The sequence below is a fragment of the Lepidochelys kempii genome, chromosome 11 (assembly GCF_965140285.1).
Source record: "Lepidochelys kempii isolate rLepKem1 chromosome 11, rLepKem1.hap1, whole genome shotgun sequence".
NCBI lineage: Eukaryota > Metazoa > Chordata > Testudines > Cheloniidae > Lepidochelys > Lepidochelys kempii.
Genome location: NC_136390.1, coordinates 38,435,613 through 38,454,024, shown reverse-complemented (window position 1 = coordinate 38,454,024; position 18,412 = coordinate 38,435,613). Strand labels below are relative to the sequence as shown.

Genomic DNA, 18,412 nt, shown 5'->3' with positions numbered 1-18,412 from the left:
TTCTTGGTGTTTGTCATGAATCTGTGTGTTTGTGGGAGATTCAGAGCCAAACACCACAGTACTCCAAGTATAAGTCTCATTATTGTGCTGTTTGCAGGATCCTTGGGCTCCCTGGGTGAGAACTCTTAGGTATCCAGGTCCCTTGGAGCAGTCAGACCAATTTTCCTTAAGTGGGACCTACCTTTGGTGTTGAAAGCCCCAACCATCCATCCCTCTAAACCTCTGACATTTGTATTACCATTTTATCTCTCCATCAAAACCTGTTTTCTGGTCACCATCATGTCCACAGTCTTATCCATGCAGGAACCTTACTGTACGTTCAATGATGTCAAGGTGGTGCAGAAATGTTTCTGCCTAAAGTAGACTCTCCTTTTCATGACTCACAGCAGATTGTCCTCCCTTTGGTCTGTCCAAAGTCACAGCGATTCAATGGGAAGATAAGTACCAAAGGTTTATATCAAGTGTCCAGAATCCACAAAGAGATCAGGCTCTCTGTTCATTTCCTTTCACCCAAGGTGTCAAGGACTTAGACTATGTGAGCTATCCCTGGCCAGATGGATCGGACTGTGTATTGTTGAGGCATAAAAGGCATCCAGAAGGAATCAAGGCACATGCCACAAGATCTATGGCAACCTTGTGGGCTGAAAAAGCATGTTGTTGCACTACAGAGCAGTGACACGGATATTGGCTAACACCTTTATCAGACACTGTCTTCTGTCTTTTGCAGAGGCCTCCTTCAGCAGGAGGGTGCTGTATGTGGTGCTTCAATAATAACCTTGCTGTTACTAATAATTTTGCTGTTAACTATTTTTTTACACTGCTCTGGAATGAATCTATTGGCAGTAGGCTGGCAAAGGGAGCATGGCTAGAGCAAGCTATACTATAGCTTTGAATTGCCTCCAGAAGCTGCAGGCAGGAGGGAAATAGCTCATATGTAGGATGATTGTAAAAGACACTGCTAGAAGAATGGAAAAGACTGGGTAAGAAAATTTCCATTCTTGTTAATATTACCATGCACACTGTTACAAACCAAAGTAAGCATATTAGACCTTGTAACCAACTGAAGTTATTTTTCATTCACATTGTAACTACAGTGTAGTTACCACACTGACTTTGGTGATAGGGACATGCATAAAAACCCTGCCTTGTACTCTCCAAAACCGAACATGAATCCAATATTTAAAGGCAAATCAGTATTTGGAACCTACTGTGTTTGATAAATTAGAGTACCTGAATACGTGCATCAGTACTTGGAATACAGTAATGTTATGGATTATCCCTGTATGTTGTAATCCATTCCTGACTTTCCTATGCACTGGTGCCTATTCTAAATACTGGATGTGCTTTTACTGGGAAAAATTGCAATTTCTGGAACCAAGAAAAGTTGCAATCCAATGTCACAGATACTCTTTGCATGAAAGACCCAAATATTAAGTGTTCCTAGGATAATCTAAAATGATTTCCATATTTATCAAATTCCTAGTGCAAAATAATTATAACACTCATGAAATAACCTCCTTCTGTCCAATCTGTTAATTTATTACTTCTACATGGCTAAAAATAAAATTATAATGACCTTAGGCTATTGTTACAATTTTATAGAAAGCACAGTTAACATGGGGTGAATATTGGGATCTGAAACCAAAATGTCTCCTCCTGTGATATAAGCAGTATTTCAAGGATTTTGGGCTACAAGATAGAGCCTTTCATGCCTTGCAAATTGAGTTCACATTAAGTTCCAGCACTTTTCTTTAGAGGTTTTATTTCTGACTGCTGAAGGATGTTCATGCAGCTTTGCCTAGATTTTGTTACTATTCACTCTGCACTGAAATGTCACAAATGATGACTAAATGACTGACATTGCATTAAGGAAGAGGAAAATGCTTTGTAAATAGCTAAATAAAGCACTTAGTGCAGACATACAAGCTCTTATGCATATCTGACATTCTTCTTGTCTTTGGGTTGTTTTCAGATACTTGCAGACAGAATATAAAGCAGTTCAAGTAGGAACTTGACCTTTGTTCATGTCTCTAAAAAGCAGTAGATACAGTGTCTGAATTAGATAGCAAGTTCCTTGTGAGATTGACTATGTCATCTTTAATGTTCGTATAACACTGAGCACATTGGTAACATTCAATCAATACATAGTAAGCTTTCGCTGTTGCAGTATTATTTCCCTATTATCCTTCCACCCAGCACAAGAGAATATAAAATGTGTTGTGCGTGTCTGTATAAATATACAGTCCCAGAGCCTCCACCAAGGCCAAGGAGTGCATAGCACAACTCAGGGAGGAGAGGGCAAAGGTGTCTGCCCACTGGTTTGGTCCCCAGAGGTAAGTTAGAGTATTCTGAGGCCAGTTCTAAATTAAACCAGCTTCCAATAGTCCCAAAAGGCTGTGGCAGCAACCAGAGATCACTGGGGCACATGGAAGTCACAGTGATGGTTATAGGAAGTGGGGAATGGAGTACAAGTAGTTAAATTAAAGTCCTTGCCTTGAACTCCCACAGGCTAAGGTCAGCCCTTGCCTCTGGTTCTACCTCTTTCTTGGGTAGCTTCAAGGGGGGGAAGACTCACAGCCAGATCCTCTTAGTAGAGGTTTCTTCTCCTTCTGCTGCAATATGGTACTTCTTCAGGAAATGGCTTCCCTCTTGTCTCCCTCCTGCCTGGGGCTACTGGAGCTTCTTTTATATCAGTCCTTTCCCCGGGAGCATGCTGGCCAGTAGAATCATAGAACCATAGGATTAGAAGGGACCGCAAGGGTCATCTAATTTAATCCCCAGCCAAGATGCCTGAGAGGCGGAGCCTTCCAGGCTCAGTACTGCTCCAGCCCTCCCCTTGGCCTTAGTGTGGGGTCTGAAAACCCGATCCAAGGCACCAATACAATATAGCTCAGTTGTGCTCTGAAAAAGTATAGCACCTGGAAATTACATGGGGTATGAATTGTAGAAAGTCATTGTGCAATGATAGAAATGCATTAAAATGTATAAAAAGGGATATAATTGGCTTTATATATTTACAACAGCAAATTAATCAGCATAGTCAATTCACAAATGAGTTTGTTACATTTACTATAATAACAGTTATCTCTGTGGCTGGGCAAACAAAGGTGGCCACATACAAGCGTCTCATATTTTACTCTTGAATCACTTTTTCATTGTATGTCAACAAAGAATTACCATAACCAATTGCACCCCTAAATAGTGATTCTGGTTTGGTACTCTTTAAATGAGATTATTAGACTGATTTACATTTGAAAGACAGGAGCATGCATAACACACTAGGATGTGTGTTGAGATTACATGAATTCACACTGTATGACTTTCTGCAGTTGTTACTCTGTGCAGATGCATACCCAAATAACACTGATTTAAATGTGCTATGTTCATAAGTTTCCACAAAGTTAAATGTATAATAGTTTTAGTAAATAGAATTTATTGCCTTTTCATTTCAAGATTTTGCATTTAGCTATTTTTAAAAGAAAAATACAAAAAGCAACATGTCAGTACAAAGTTATCTGCTCTGTCAATAGCCCTAGAAATGAAATTACATTGTTTCAGATGAATCTTTCTAAAAATAATTTCTTCTTCTTTCCTGACTCAGTCAGAAGATGCTTCACTCAGAAAACACTAAGTTAAATCTAAAGTTTGGCAAACTATGCAGGACTTCACCACACTACATGACTGTATTCATGTAGCTAAATTAGTGTGATTTTATCACACCTAATTTTCCAGCAGATTAACATGCAGCATTTATATATATAAAATGGAAAGTGGAATGATGATATGGGAGATGAAGCACCATCTAATTGAAAGTGTACAAGAACTAGAAAATCTACAAGCTTTGGCTAATCCCAACACGCATCAAAACATGTGCATACCCACAGTGGTGTAGACAGCCATACTGCATTGTAAATCCTGGGAATGAAGTCAAAATGCAAGCCAACCAGTGGTTCTGACATGGCAGTGTCATTCTTGGATGTACTGCTTTTGGGCATGAGACTTACCGGGAGCACATCAAACACATAGTGACACCCACCACTGTTCAGAATGGAGTACCAAAATAATTACCTTTGCGGAGGGTTACAGAATGCCACTTGTATCTAAATGCACCCACCTTTTTTCAGACTATTTTGAAAGTTTATCTAATTTAACTTCTTTTCAGTTGGCCTCATTAATAAGTGTATGCAGTATGGAATCAAGGCAACTACAGTAAGAGGTATGGCTGCACTTTTACAAAAAGAAAGAACATAAAACAAATACTCTGTATGTGTGGGTAACTTGATAAAATCAAACAGCTGCAAGGTAACTAAAGAAGCAGCTATGCACAGTAGCCTGAAACTCGTCTTATATCCATTTTTACCTTTACAGCTCATGATGAACATTTCAGAATTAATGCCAAGACCTAACCCAAAGAGTGCACCTAAATTTCTCACCAGTCCAGCAAATGGAGTTGTGTCAATGTTTATCCAGTCTGGGTTGGCACACCATTTCTTTGCCTTTGGAACGGACCATAGAAGATCAACATCAATAAGTTTGAGAAGCAGGTAAAAGCCAAGAGCAAAGATGAAGAGAAACAAATTTGTCTTGATGTACGTTCTCAAACTCGCTGTCTGGATAGCAGGGGTATGTTCAAATGCTTCAGCAACAAGCATTCCTGGGAATTAGAAATGCAATATTAAAGTGGGCACTGTGCTCTTGGATATTGAAAAAGAATTGCTTTCTAGGGCCTACCTTTAAAAAGCAGAACTAAACCTCCTAAAAAAAAAAAGAATATGTATGGTTTTTCCACGTTTATAGTACACCCAAAAACCTCATTCATCTCCAAAACTGCCAAGTCAAAATAATGGGCCTACCTCGTTACTTTAAATGCTAAGATCCACAGTTTCAGAAGAGACGTGTACTTTTTCACTAATAAACCCTGCATTAGCATACCCAGACAGGCCAGTCTCTCTCTCTCTCTCTCTCTCCTTTTTCATACTCTTCAGATGCTACCCCACGAGTAGAAAGGGATGCAGATTGCAACCCCCTACTCTCACAGGGGTGAATCAAGCCTATCTATGCTCTTGGTCCTTCCCTCTTTCATAGTGCTGGCGGGGGAGATGTGTTTCATCTCTCTCCCTTTCCTCATTCACCCCCTTCCTGGCTATGAAGAGGAACGGAGCTGGACCCCAGTAGCTTCAAACTGTTGGCTCAACGCTAAACATGCTGATTTGCACATGGAAAGTAGCATACGGAGTGCCCCTGGAATTAATGTGCCAATCACTCTGAGATCACACAGTGACTAAAGGAAGCATTTTCAAAAGTGCCTAAATCCCATTTTTACAACTGACCTGGGGCTTAGGAGCCTAGGCCTCGTAGGAAATCAACGGGACTCAGGCTTCGAGGTGTCTATGTTCCTTTAAAAAAAAAGGAGGGGGGGGGAAGGACTAGGCTCCTAAAACACTTTTGTGCTTTTGAAAATGTTACCCAAAGGCTATATTATACTAAGATTGTAGCTCCTGGGTACAGGGGCCCTCTTTTTGTTCTGTATTTGTACAGCACCTAGCACAATAGGCTCCTGGTCCATGATTAGGGCTTCTACATGCCACAGAAATACAAATACATAATGATAAATACATAAAATAATAAAATAATAATAATAACAATATATTCAAACCCTTAGTCTCCCCAGACATCACATGCAGCTCTAGAGACTCAGGATAAAAAGCCTTTAACTTTGACTTGTTTTTAAACTTAAAACAAATGTTCAGATTATGTATTTATATTGCAAAGAGTAAGAATAAGCAATATTACCACCAATTACTCCAAGAATAACTTGATGTGGGAAATGTGTTGCTATGAATACTCTAGAGACACACACACTGATCTGAATAATCCAAAACACACTCCAGAGGAATGACCAGGTAAGTCTATGAAAGAAAAAGAAATTGTATACATGAAATTTTAAAAATCCAAAATATTATATTTCATTGTGCGTCATTCAATTGGGTCCCATATTTGTAGCAGCCAGAGGTACAAATTCAACAGTGTAGAGACAGATGATCAAAACCTGGAGCCAGATACTGAAATAAAACTGTCAGAATAATGGTATGATCTTGCAATCCCATTTACTTTAATGGAATTTTGCCCGATTCAAGACTGCAGGATCAGACACTAATACTGTAGGATCTAAGATCAGATGCTTTGTTTTTGCTGTAAGATATCAGTGGAAAGCTAAAGTGGCAGATGTATTTTTCCATGTGTTTTTCACCATGAAGGCATAATTAAACTCATGATCCATGAAGTCAAATAACAATCCTTTCAACCTTGGTAAAAAGTCCAACCAGTCATAAGCTTTACACAAAACTGAGTAACATGCTGTCTATTGCCAATATTATGTGTATTTTCTTTACAATAAAATATGAATGACCATTCTCAAAGTGGTAAATTTAATGCAATAACCAGTAGACCAGACAAAGAAAGGCACTCAGTATAAATCAGGATTGCCAACATTATTGACCTGTCTCACTCCCATAGTGTTTAAAGGAGGCAGGTTCAGATCTGTGTTAATGCAATGGCAGTGAGTTAATTAGATGTCATCCTAAGGAAAAGTCTAAATCGTCTCTATATTCTAATTCAGCTGTTCTTACACTTCATTGCACCGCGACCCCCTTCCGACAACAAAAATTACTATGTGACCCCAAGAGGGGGTACAGAAGCCTGAGCCCACCCAAGCGCATGCGGGGGGGGGGGGGGGGAGGAGAGGGAGAGGCGCGGCAAAGCCCCACTGCCCAAGGTGGGCAATCTGGCCAAAGCTGAAGCCCTGGGCTAGGGGTCTGTAACCTGAGCCCAGCCGCCCAGGACTGAAGATCTCAGGCTTCAGCTTCGACCCCGGGCAGTGGGGCTTGGGCCCTGGCGACCACATTAAAATGGGATCGCAACCCACTTTGGGATCCTGACCCACAGTTTGAGAACTGCTATTCTAATTCATTGTCCAAAACCAATAAGAATGAAGACATGTTAACAATTTAAAAGTCAAGTGGGCCAAAAATGAATTACAAATATTTGCTATAATAATGTTTATCTAAACTAAATCTACAAATCCACCAAAATAAAGGTTTCAGAATATCAGAAACTGACTGACCTGTGCAGTGTAATTGTGGATTCATCTTTCCACCTCACTGTGTAGCTAAGTGCTGCTGTTACCATTACATACCAGACACAAGAAGATCCCATAGCGTGGCCAGATGGGCTTCCTGTTAAAAGAAAAAAGGAATATTTTAACTTAAAAATCATTAATACAAGTTTGGAATATAGAAAAAGAATCATTGTCAGTTATTCAAACAATTAATGAACCCAAAACAGTAAAAAATGAAAAACCTACAGGGACCTTGATGGCTTTTCATAAGCTAGGTCAGATTGTCTTGTCTACATGAAGTCTCCAGAAAAGTTATCCACAGGATCTCCAGATCTTTATCAGAAGAAAAGCAGCAGATAACTCACAGACCTTAAGTTAAACATGAGCTGTGATGCCGAGAGGAAAATATGCTAACTAGATAGGTTAATGAATCTGATTTTTGCAAAAAACAAAGGTGACACAAGGCTTGGATTTATCCATTGCATATGTTCCAGTTATGGTGCCTAATAAAGCATTCTCTATAGCCATAGCTACAAATACATCTGGAGCAACAACAAGCTTAATGTCATAAGCAATGGCACTAGAGGGCAGGTTGACACTTCTTGAACTTGATGTTGATTTATGAATACTAGAACCCCAGTTATGGTGGGTTGTGGCATGTCAGGCACAATTCACAGACATTGATTCGATGGATATTGGGAAGGCAGCCTACCCTTACAATAACCTAAGGGAAGTAATTCTATGTTAGTCTGATAATTTCCTAGGATAGAAAGCAAAAGCACTTTGTATAATAGTGCTGATATGAACAGAGCCACAAAGTATACAGAATACAGCTAAGATGGAAGACAGGTGTATATTGCAATATGGGAGATGCAGGGAATGATCTCCTTGTATCAAAAAATTGTAAAATACAATAGAGCAATTTCAGACTTCAGATAGCCCTTCCAAATTGTCATTTTATCTGTTTCCTCGGTTAAGAAGCCATATTTTCTGTAGACCCTCAAAAGAATGGGGAAAAGTCTTTTCTATTATGTTGGAAGAAAGGGGCTTATTTATGCTCAGTTTGACACAATACCAAAAGTGTTGAAAATTGAATGAAAATTGGTATGGGAAAAGATTTCAATAGATCCCTTCTCATGAAATAATGCTATAACATTTTGGAATTAATTAACAGTACTCTATAGTGGTGCAACAAATGGGGGATTCAATATAAACAAACTTCTGCATATTGAAAGCTTTATTATGTGCCATGATATTTACCCAAATTTAACAGAAGCTATTCTCAAGCATACTGAAGGCAGTGTGGAGATGCAGAGGATTTCACCCACATCTGGTGGAGCTGACCAAAACTCTAATTCCAATGGAATGCTGCTAGTGAAATAATTCATAAAATTACTATATCAGTTCTCTCTGCAGATACCAGGGGTCAGACTCTCGGCTTCATTAGATTTACATTTGGTGAAGGGAGGTTATGGCTCCCCAGTTCTCACTGGTCCTCAGCTTGGTGCAGGCTTGAGTAGTACAGAGGCTACTGCCTAAAGGTGTCTCTAACATGTGTCAGCTCAGAACGGTCCCCCAAATCCATGCACCCATTGAGTATAACTGGACTGCATTGTGCTCCTGCCACTCCTGCTCCTCACATCACTACCTCTGACACACCCTTCCCCAGTCCCAGCATGCCCTCTGGGCTGGGGGCTGCAGAAATAGCTTAGAGCTGGCTCTGCTGGCTCTAACCCCGCTGGGGACTCCATCATGCCACAGGAAAACCCAAATAGGGGAGATGCAGACAGGGCAGATAATCTGACTCTGTATGTGTTAAGATGATGCAACGTGGCTTCTTGTGCAGTCAGAAGGGTAGAAAAGTTTGTAGGGCTTATTTTGTAGGCAGTGGAAATCATTTTGTCACTTGAGAAAATGTTGTGACCAGTCCCTTCAGAAGTAGTTCACAAAGGTATGGGATAGCTTGGTAAGGTAGAAAAGTGCATCTAAGAAGGAAAATTACATTGATTTCTATGCCATCTACACACCTTTTCTGGACTTGGCTAGGAGATTCTTGATCATGATTCCTTCATTCCTTCTTTCTTTCAAAAGGTACTTGCATGGCACTTTCCATTTTCTCAAGTGATAGTTTTCCCAAAGAGTTGAAAAAAATAATCATTTATATCTTTACACAAGATACCATGTTAACTGAGGACACATTGCGGATTAGAATTCATTTTATTGGGTAAACCAACTTATGATCTCATATTTCAGTGTTTAAAAACACTTTTTACTTGCTATTGTCAGTCCTTTCATCTGAAAGTATTTATCATACCCATATGCAATGTGGTTTATTAGAGATAGGCCTAAAGTCCAAAATTTAGATCCACATTTTGAAACTCCACCAATATTTGTGAGAGGGTTGGATCGAGGGTTTTGGTTCAGCTCATTGGAGCCAGCTGCAAAATTCTGACCTAGATCCAAATTCAAATTCCAGAACTTCTACCCCAAAGTTTGAGATTGTCCAGATGCAGGTTTTTAGTTCAAGCTATCTGCGATCCTTGTGTTGTTCACTATTTATTCTACTTTGCTCATTTAAATATCCATGTTAGTGTACATCTGCTGCTCTAGTCTTCTCATTTAAACTACATATTTAAACATTTTAAATAACAAATTTGGAAAAGGCCATACTGAATAAAATAGAAATAGTTTCTTTTTAAACAGGAAGAAACAGGCCTTCTGTTCCAATGAATCATGTGGAAACACACTAATTGGTAAGCAACCAAGGTCTCAATATTGCAAGGGATGAGTGCCCTCAGTTCTGAAGTCACTTGAAAGGAGCTGAGGGAAGCTCTTAGCACCTTGGGTTGAGCCCCAAGTGATTTCATGATCAAGTGAGACAGAGAACAACCCTAACAGTTGATAGCAGGTCCGCACATAAAGTAGTAAACAAACGGTCAATCACAAGGGCTCAAATCTCTTCTTCAAAATTAGAGTAAATTATGATGCAGCATCTTGCTAACAAAGAGGAGTAAAATTGCAGCATTGCTATCCATATGAAAGCCGGTAGAATCACAAAGCACATTAATAACAATTACGGCACATTTCTCATATATTGGAAAAAATCCATTTTGCAAGAGCCATAATTAAAGCTGTGTAAACATGTAAAATCCAGTCTAGAGTAGGAATGTCTGAGCTTAATTTGTTTAATTTCAAACTTCATGGATTTGAAAGTTCATTGGATTTACGTTCCACTTAACAAAGAAGTAAAAGCAGAGGCAGAGAGGGTGCTCAGTGAAACAATCCAATGGAATATCTATATCTATATATCTCACATTTATGGTGTATTCTCTTGTACCTGCCTATAGCTTTGAGGGAAGTGGGGTGTTCTATCCTGAACAGATAACTCAGGCTTCCCTTTAGTTAGAACATAGGTGGCTGTTTGTTTTTTTAAAAAAAAAACTAAATAGCTTCGGGGAGGAGAAGGTTAGAGGGATTCGAGATTTAAATATCAGAGCAGGGATCACAAATTTGTTTTACTTTTGTGACCCTAAAAATTGCTGCAGTAGCTCAGAAATCCTCAAACTCCATAAGAGTCACCTGTTCTAATCTGGAGTGCTCTTGGGCAATATTTACTTGAATATATACTTGGATATCAAAATATTTCACCTGTTCACTTGATATGCTGAAGAGGACAAATCTAGGGCTCTACTTACCTTCAATAAACCTCTGCAAGTTGCTGTCACTTGCAGCAGAGCTACCTCCAAGAATGACTTTACAACACAGGTGATTCAGCATTTCTGGGGCTGTAAAGTAATTATTGGAAGGGCAGTCCTCCAGCATTGCTACCTGTAATAACTATAATTTTTAAAGTGATGCCTTTCATAGGTTAAAGACATTGAAACAAAATACGCAGACCAGGTAGTCTCAGCTCTATATAATGTTTAGGTTCTCTGTTACGTTTCTACTGATGTGTTTTGATGCTCAGGTGCCTGCATATTGTACTTGATTTTTAGCAGGTATATCAATTTACAGTATAATCACTATCACTGACTGCTACTTGCTGAAGTAATACTTACAATATGTGCAACACTGAAGCCACAAACATGCCTTACCTGGCCCAGTTTCACATGTTATAGGAAATTGTTCAAGACATGGGCTCGATTGATTGGAATAGATCATTGTTTCTTGGACCCACCAATATGGACGATGGCCAAATAAAATCCTAACGAAAAAGAGAACAGTACATACTATACAAATGCAATAAAAAGATCTCTGAGTAGAAAGGTCCAAACAAAGCATGATAATTCACCTTACGCAATACATGAACATTTTTATTGTTAGAAAAATCATACAAATGCTTGTTTGTGCTCTTCTTTGCTTACCAAAATGTCACTGTAAACACATCCTCATTTTGTTAAACCTGAATTTTGAAACACTTTGTATTTTATATTTAAAAGGCAAAACTACATAGGTAAATCTATAGGTTACAGGATGTATTGTAATCTTGAAGCTGCTAAAAACCTGCGTCACAAAAAATACAAAGTTTTAAAAGAAACACAACTTCTTACCATTTAAATATGAGGTTGAACCAATCTCCAATGACTGCCACCCATATCATTTTAGTACCAACCACTTGGTTAAGTTGGAACCAAAGAGGAAAATAAATTAAAAATATATTCCGGGGATCTCCTACTTGTGACATGAAATTTAGAAAGTCCTGGTAAGACCTGTAATCCTTCTGTAAATGCTGAATTATAAGCACACCATTACTATGAAGGAGATCCATCTTTATCGGTTACACTATACCAAAAGGAAAGTCCCTGTAATCTTTAATTCCTAATGGCAAAATTAGAACCATGAAAGGAGAGCTATTAAAAATGAGAGACAATGACTGACATTGCTTTTATATTGTACCAGAGTGGGGTGTCTGGCCATTCCTGAAACATGTGACTTTCCACATCTATAAGGAGACACGTGGGTCTGTTAGCGCTGGAAAGCTTTTCTGTTTGCAATTTTTAATTGGAGTAAAAGAGGTGAAGTATATGCTGATCAGCAGCAAATCATGGGGAAAGTTTTGTGGCAACACAATGACTGTCTTATGCAACCCTTTGTATGAACAGTTGGAAAATGTTTGCTTGAATTTTAACACAGTTCATTTCTCTGAAGGATGGACACTAGTAATTTGTATGCTTGATTAAGTGTTGCCCTTATAAAGTCTAGAAAGAATTCATGACTAATTGGGCTAAGCAGAAGAGTCATTAAATTTGTGCATTTTAATTTGAAATAGAATGTGGCTATATTGCTGTATTTATTACTTAGCACGGCACTTGTTTTAAATTGTGATTAAATCCAAACAGCAGACATAAATTAAAAAAATACTTTTAGTGACAGGTTGTTTTCTAAAGTGATAGTTTTCCCAAAGAGTTGAAAAAATAATCATTTATATCTTTACACAAGATACCATGTTAACTGAGGACACATTGAGGATGGATTTTTTTAGTATGAATTAACACAGAATAATGATGGTATTGACTGGAGTGATTCAGAAGATAAAGCAGGGGCTATGCAGTCTATTCTGCCAAAGCAACTCAAGCATAACCTTCTGCATCCTTGAATTCTTTTGTATAGTCTAACATGAATGCAATAAAGGGATAGCAGATCTTAAACAAATAATATTTTGCAGAAGCTGGCTTTTAATGTTTAAATATATACTTTCTCTGAGGAAACAAAAAGTGGACCTGAACCAAAACTCTAAATCTGATCTACGTACCTAATGAATAGGCAGAACTAAAGGCCCAATCCAATGCCCACTGAAATCAATAATAGAAAGACTCTCATTAACTTCAGTAAGCATTGGTTTGGACCCTACGGGTATGTCTACACTGCAATAAAAGTGGCTGCAACTGGCTTGGGGGCTATTAAATTGCAGTTTAGACATTTGGGCTCAGGCTAGAGCAGTGATTCTCAAACTGTGGGTCAGGACTCCAAAGTGGGTCATGACCCAATTTTAATGGGGTCGCCAGGGCTGGCTTAAACTTGCTGGGGCCTGGGGTTGAAGCCCGAGCCCTGCCGCCTGGGGCCCAAAGCTGAAACCCAAGGGCTTCAGCCCTGGGCAGTAGGGCTCAGGTTACACGCCCCTGTCCCTCCTGCCTGGGGCTGAAGCCCTTGGGCTTTGGTTTTGGCCCACCGACCCGAGGCATCAGGGCTTGGCAGGCTAAGTCTTAGGTCCCCCCCCCCACAAGGGTGTGTTGTAATTTTTGTTGTCAGAAGGGGGTCGCGGTGCAATGAAGTTTGAGAACTGCCAGCTAGACTTTAGGTTCTGAGACTCAGTGCCATGGGGTTTTTTTAAATCACAGTATAGACATATCCTAAAACAGCAGATCCCAATATTCCCAAACATGGGGAATAGGGTGGGGTTGAAATCTGTGCCTAAATCAAAGTTCAAGGTGCTTGGATTCAGTCCTTTCTAGAAAGAAGTTCAAGCAGTGAATTCAAATCCAAGTTTATGTTTTGGATAGAGGACTTTGGTTCAGTCCCATCTCTAATTTTAAAAAATAAATGTAATATCTTTCTTCACCAGATGACACATTTAGGATATTTAAGACATTTCTTTAAAATATTTCCTAAACTGATTACTAGCTTTTGAGGTTTTGGGTTATTTTTCAAGTGAATTCATATTGTTGAAATTGATATCCCTAAAGAACTAAAAAAGGTCCAGCAGGGGCACACTAGAGTAGCCTTTACCACACTGCCTTGCCACTGTGCCTCAGCCATGCTCTGAGAGACCACTTCTAGAATGAGAGGGCACATCACATTTCATAGCCACTGAGTTCTTGATCTTTCTGTGTAGATTGCCCGCAGAATCCAATTGATGCCAACAGACGTGACTAAGGAAGGGCTTTTGGGGATCTGGTCCCGTCTACTAGACAGAAACCACCAACTGATTTACTTGCAGTCATTTACCAATCCTGGCTGGATTCAGAAGTGAAACTTGACCCATCCAGCCTCCCCTTACCAGCTCTTTTTATGTGCTACCAGTCCCGTGTAAGGTTGCCAACCACTTCCCATTATAAGACCCTGTTTTCAATGGTTTATACGTTTGTCAAACCTGAAAATTTTCCATGCTGGGTGTCTGCCTCAGGCTGAATATTTTTTTTTGGAAAATTTCAGCTAAAATGGTTCCACCATTTCTGAGAACAGGGTTAGGGAGAAATACATTGTTTTACCCATATTAAAAAATGCTGGTGACTTTCTGTTTTAAAAGCTCTAGCTACCCCATGCTTTGGAGCAGGGACTTAAACTTCAGCAGGAGGCGGCCTTAGTGTCACGGATATTCCTTTTGCCATCTCTGTGAAAAATCCAACTAAATTTGGCCAAGTTATAAGGCTTTTGAAAAATTGTACTTCACACATGCTCAGAAGGGACTTCTTAGATTCTTTATGCACTGAGCATGCTACAGCTCAGGGAGGAGCAGGACTTTCCCTGTAATTGCAACTCTGGCCTCCTGCAAACCATGCCAGGTCTGGGCACAGAATAAAGAGCAGGGGACCTTTGTCTCTCCTGCTCTTTTCTACTGTACTCTCAATAACTAGGGTGACCAGATGTCCCGTATTTATAGGGACAGTCCCGTTTTTTGGGACTTTTTCTTATATAGGCGCCTATTACCCCCCACCCCTGTCGCATTTTTTCATAGTTGCTATATGGTCACCCTATTAATAACTCCCCCTCCCCCCTCCATTTGGTTCAGGCAACAAAAGAGGAGGAAGCTGCTGCATTCAAATGCAGAAGGAAGAAGAAGCGGACCTATGGGGGAGGTGGGGGAAGTAGATTGGGACAAGGAGCCTGGAGTTAGGGGGAGGGCTGGAGGCTGATTGGGTGATGAGGGAAAGTGGGACTGGGAGTTTAGATGGTAGGGGGACTGGGACTGGTTGAGCAAGGAGACTGGAAAATTAGGGAAGCACAGATTGGATGATGAGCCTAATAAGGGAGACTGGGACTAGGATCCAGTGGGGACAAAGAATGTGGAATAGGAGGGCATGACCAGAGGCAGGATGTGGGACAGAACACATCAGAGGAGGAGCCAGGAGGGGGAAACTGGGAATAGCTGGGCAAGGAGACTGGTACTGGGATGGGGAGTCTGGAGGGGTGAGACTAAGACTTGCTTGGCAAGAAGACTGTGACTGGGATGCAAAGCCAGAGATGTGGAGAGTGGGACTGGCTAGATGAGGAAAATGGGACCAGGACAAAGAGCCAAGGATGGGGAAAAGAAAGGACTGGGACAAGGACAGGTTAGAGGGAATAGGGCAGAAGAAGTCATGCTTGGGGGAGAAGTGGTGGGGGGCAAGGGAAGGGGCAGAAAATTCTGTGCCCACTAGAGCACACTCCCCTCCAGAGCCTAGAATGAAACCCAAAATTACTGAGTCTCACCATTCTTCTTCTGCCAGCAACATATCTGTAAAACCTAAAAGCAAAGTGTCCCATCCTCCTCTAGTGCTGGTCCACACAGAGGAAAACAACCTACTACTGCTATCAGTTACTCCGTTAGCTTAAGCAGCAGAGGTCTGTGTGCTGGATCTAAAGGTTCCAATCCCGCGTGAAGATCCATCTGGGTGTCAGTATGATGCCACATGATGGAATTTCTGTTTTTTTAGTTTGCTTTTTAAAAATCACACACAACAGAACTATTTTAAAAGAACATTTTTAAGGTTCAAAGTCAAGCACTCAGAAGGTAGAAAATACCAAAATTAAGGTTGCCTGTGCAACTTTAATTCACCTTCCTTTCATGTATACATTAGAATTAGAGCTGGTTCCAAATTTTTCCAATGAAATGTTTTTCCATTGGAAAATGCCATTTCATCAAAATCAAAACTTTCCACAGGAACATGCTGATTTTGACATTTTAAAAATAAAATTGAAAAAACTGAAAAACAGCAAATTGACCTTAATGGAACAAAATATTTTGATTTCTTGTTTTGAAATTTTACTTAAAATGAATCAGGCTTGGCTAGTGATGGTTGTTGTCTGTAGGACCCCTGCTTCATTTGTTGCAGAAGTTGGAAGTTGTGTAGGGAATGAGGCAAGGTATTGCATGAAGAGAAAGGACAGTCTGATGGTTAAGGCAGTAGAATGCTGCCCTGAGGTTGGGATTCCGTCTCTTCCATGGACAGCGTGACCAGATAGCAAGTGTGAAAAATCGGGACAGTAATATGGGGGTAATAGGCGCCTATATAAGACAAAGCTCCAAATATCAGGACTACCCCTATACAATTGGGACATCTGGTCACCCTAGCTGCATAGTTCCTGTGTGATGCTAGTCAAGTCACTTAAAACAAACTTTTCAAAGGCGGTCACTAATTTGTGTTCTTCATTTTATGGGTACCTGACTTGAAACCCTTGGCCTGCTTTGCAGTAGTGCTGAGCTCTCACAGCTGCAACTGAAGTCAATGGGAGCTGGACTTTGAATATATAAAGTGCTATACAATACTAAGGACTCAGAAAAATCAGGTCCTAGGCATCTCATATGGGGTCCAAAAATGAATGGATACTTTTGACCTTAATCTGTCTGTGTCTCAGTTCCCCATCTGTAAAATGGGGATAATACCCACTTGATCTCAGAGAAACATTGTGAAGAGAAATTATTTGTTTGTGAAGCACTCAGCTATTATAATGATGAGTGCCATAGAAAAGGAGAAAATTAATTAATTAATAATTCTGTGTTCTGAGCTGGTTAGAAGACTGTGAAATAAAAAGGCCTAAAACCACACACTGAGCAATGAGGAGAAAACAAAATATTTCATAGATGCTCATTAAGCGAGCACTGTCTATCCTATGCACTGTATGAGTCAGGCACTCTTTGGAAACAATAGTATGTGATCAGGTAATTAAAGCCTGCATCATAATGAAAAAGCACAAAGGGGCTGAATTAACGTTGCACAAGCAGCCTTAATTCTGGCATTTGCTAAATTTTTAGTGCTTGATTGTGCAGTCTTCATAATGTTCTTTTAACAAAGATTTTGTGTGTGTAATATTTATATATATTTGTAGAGAGATAATGGTACACAACTTTAGTATATTTTAGTGACTATAAAAATGGGACAGAGGCAAAACCAGGACTTAGCAAGCTTACTCCACACAGCTCTGCCAATGAATCTCATACTAGAGTCACAAACACAAGCGTTACAGCTGCACTGAGGTTTCCTGTAGGAAAAATGTATTATACCAACTTGTGCTGTGACTTTGTAGTCAGAACCAATATTCTCTCTCCAGCTGTTAACGGAGACCATAACACTTTAGACTTGTGAATTAAAATCTGATCAGGTCACCAGATGATAACAACTCATTACTTTATCACCAGAATACAATACAGACTCAATTATTAGAAACTCCCTTTTATCTGAAACAGGCTTATGCTCCCTGACATCTATGAATCACATTGAAAAATCCCTAAATTGCTTGAAATCCCTATTACCCACTTATATTCAGTGTCTCCACATGATAATCAGATGATCAATGTTACAGAAACTACAGAATTAAACTCTGGAAACAAAAGCAGCTACACACAAGGCACTGTGCCCTTCCCTATTGGTGCCCTACTTCACTGGACTTTTCAAGTCAAGCTGAAAAAGCAGTGGAGGTTTTGGTCAAACCTATTTACCTTCAAGTTTTTGCTGAAGAGAGCTTTAATAGTCAAACATATTCTTATGATGTGCAGTCAATGAAATCACGTGGAAAATAACAAGTAGATTTAACAAATAAGAAGGTATGATTTAAATGGACATAAAGGACCTTCTTTACCCACTGCCATCTCTCATTTACTTTAGCTATTAAGAGTCTATTTTTAGATGCTTTTTAGTAGATTCAGATCTGAGCCTGTTTATTGCTCCTAGCTTCATTGAGCCATGTAGAAAGCAATAAAGTACCGAATCATGATTCTGACTTCTCTGTGCTCTGTTTCTGAGTAGAATTAGTGTTACATGATTTACAATGCCCATTTGCTCCTACAATTTCTCCTTCTATATTAGTGCTGCTGAATGGTCCATTTCAATTTGTACCACATGATATCAAACACATTTTCTCTAACAAAATCCTCTTAAAAAATAAAACTTCAGGATAATTCAGAAATAAATATTTTCCAGCTTCTTGGATGTACAAGACATGGAAATTGCAGATTCAGCAAATAAGCTGTCCCAAAGTAGCCTTTGTTATTTGGGGTTTTTTGTTTCATGCTGAGCCCAACAGCTTCTAGCTCTGAAGCAGCCTGAGAGGTGGACCAGTCATATAAATGAGATACTAATCCTGATTCATGTCCTCCAT

General features: G+C 39.7%; 1 protein-coding gene across 1 annotated transcript; it reads right to left on the bottom strand.

Moving 5' to 3' along the window:
* Nucleotides 1-3,537: 3,537 nt before the first annotated feature.
* Nucleotides 3,538-11,885, bottom strand: G6PC2 (glucose-6-phosphatase catalytic subunit 2). The gene is made up of 5 exons (XM_073305745.2): nucleotides 11,668-11,885; nucleotides 11,212-11,321; nucleotides 7,124-7,235; nucleotides 5,794-5,909; nucleotides 3,538-4,654 (listed from the first exon to the last, which is right to left on the bottom strand). Exons 1-5 carry the CDS (start codon nucleotides 11,883-11,885, stop codon nucleotides 4,143-4,145), a joined length of 1,068 nt encoding a protein of 355 aa, XP_073161846.1. The 3' UTR covers nucleotides 3,538-4,142.
* Nucleotides 11,886-18,412: the final 6,527 nt, after the last annotated feature.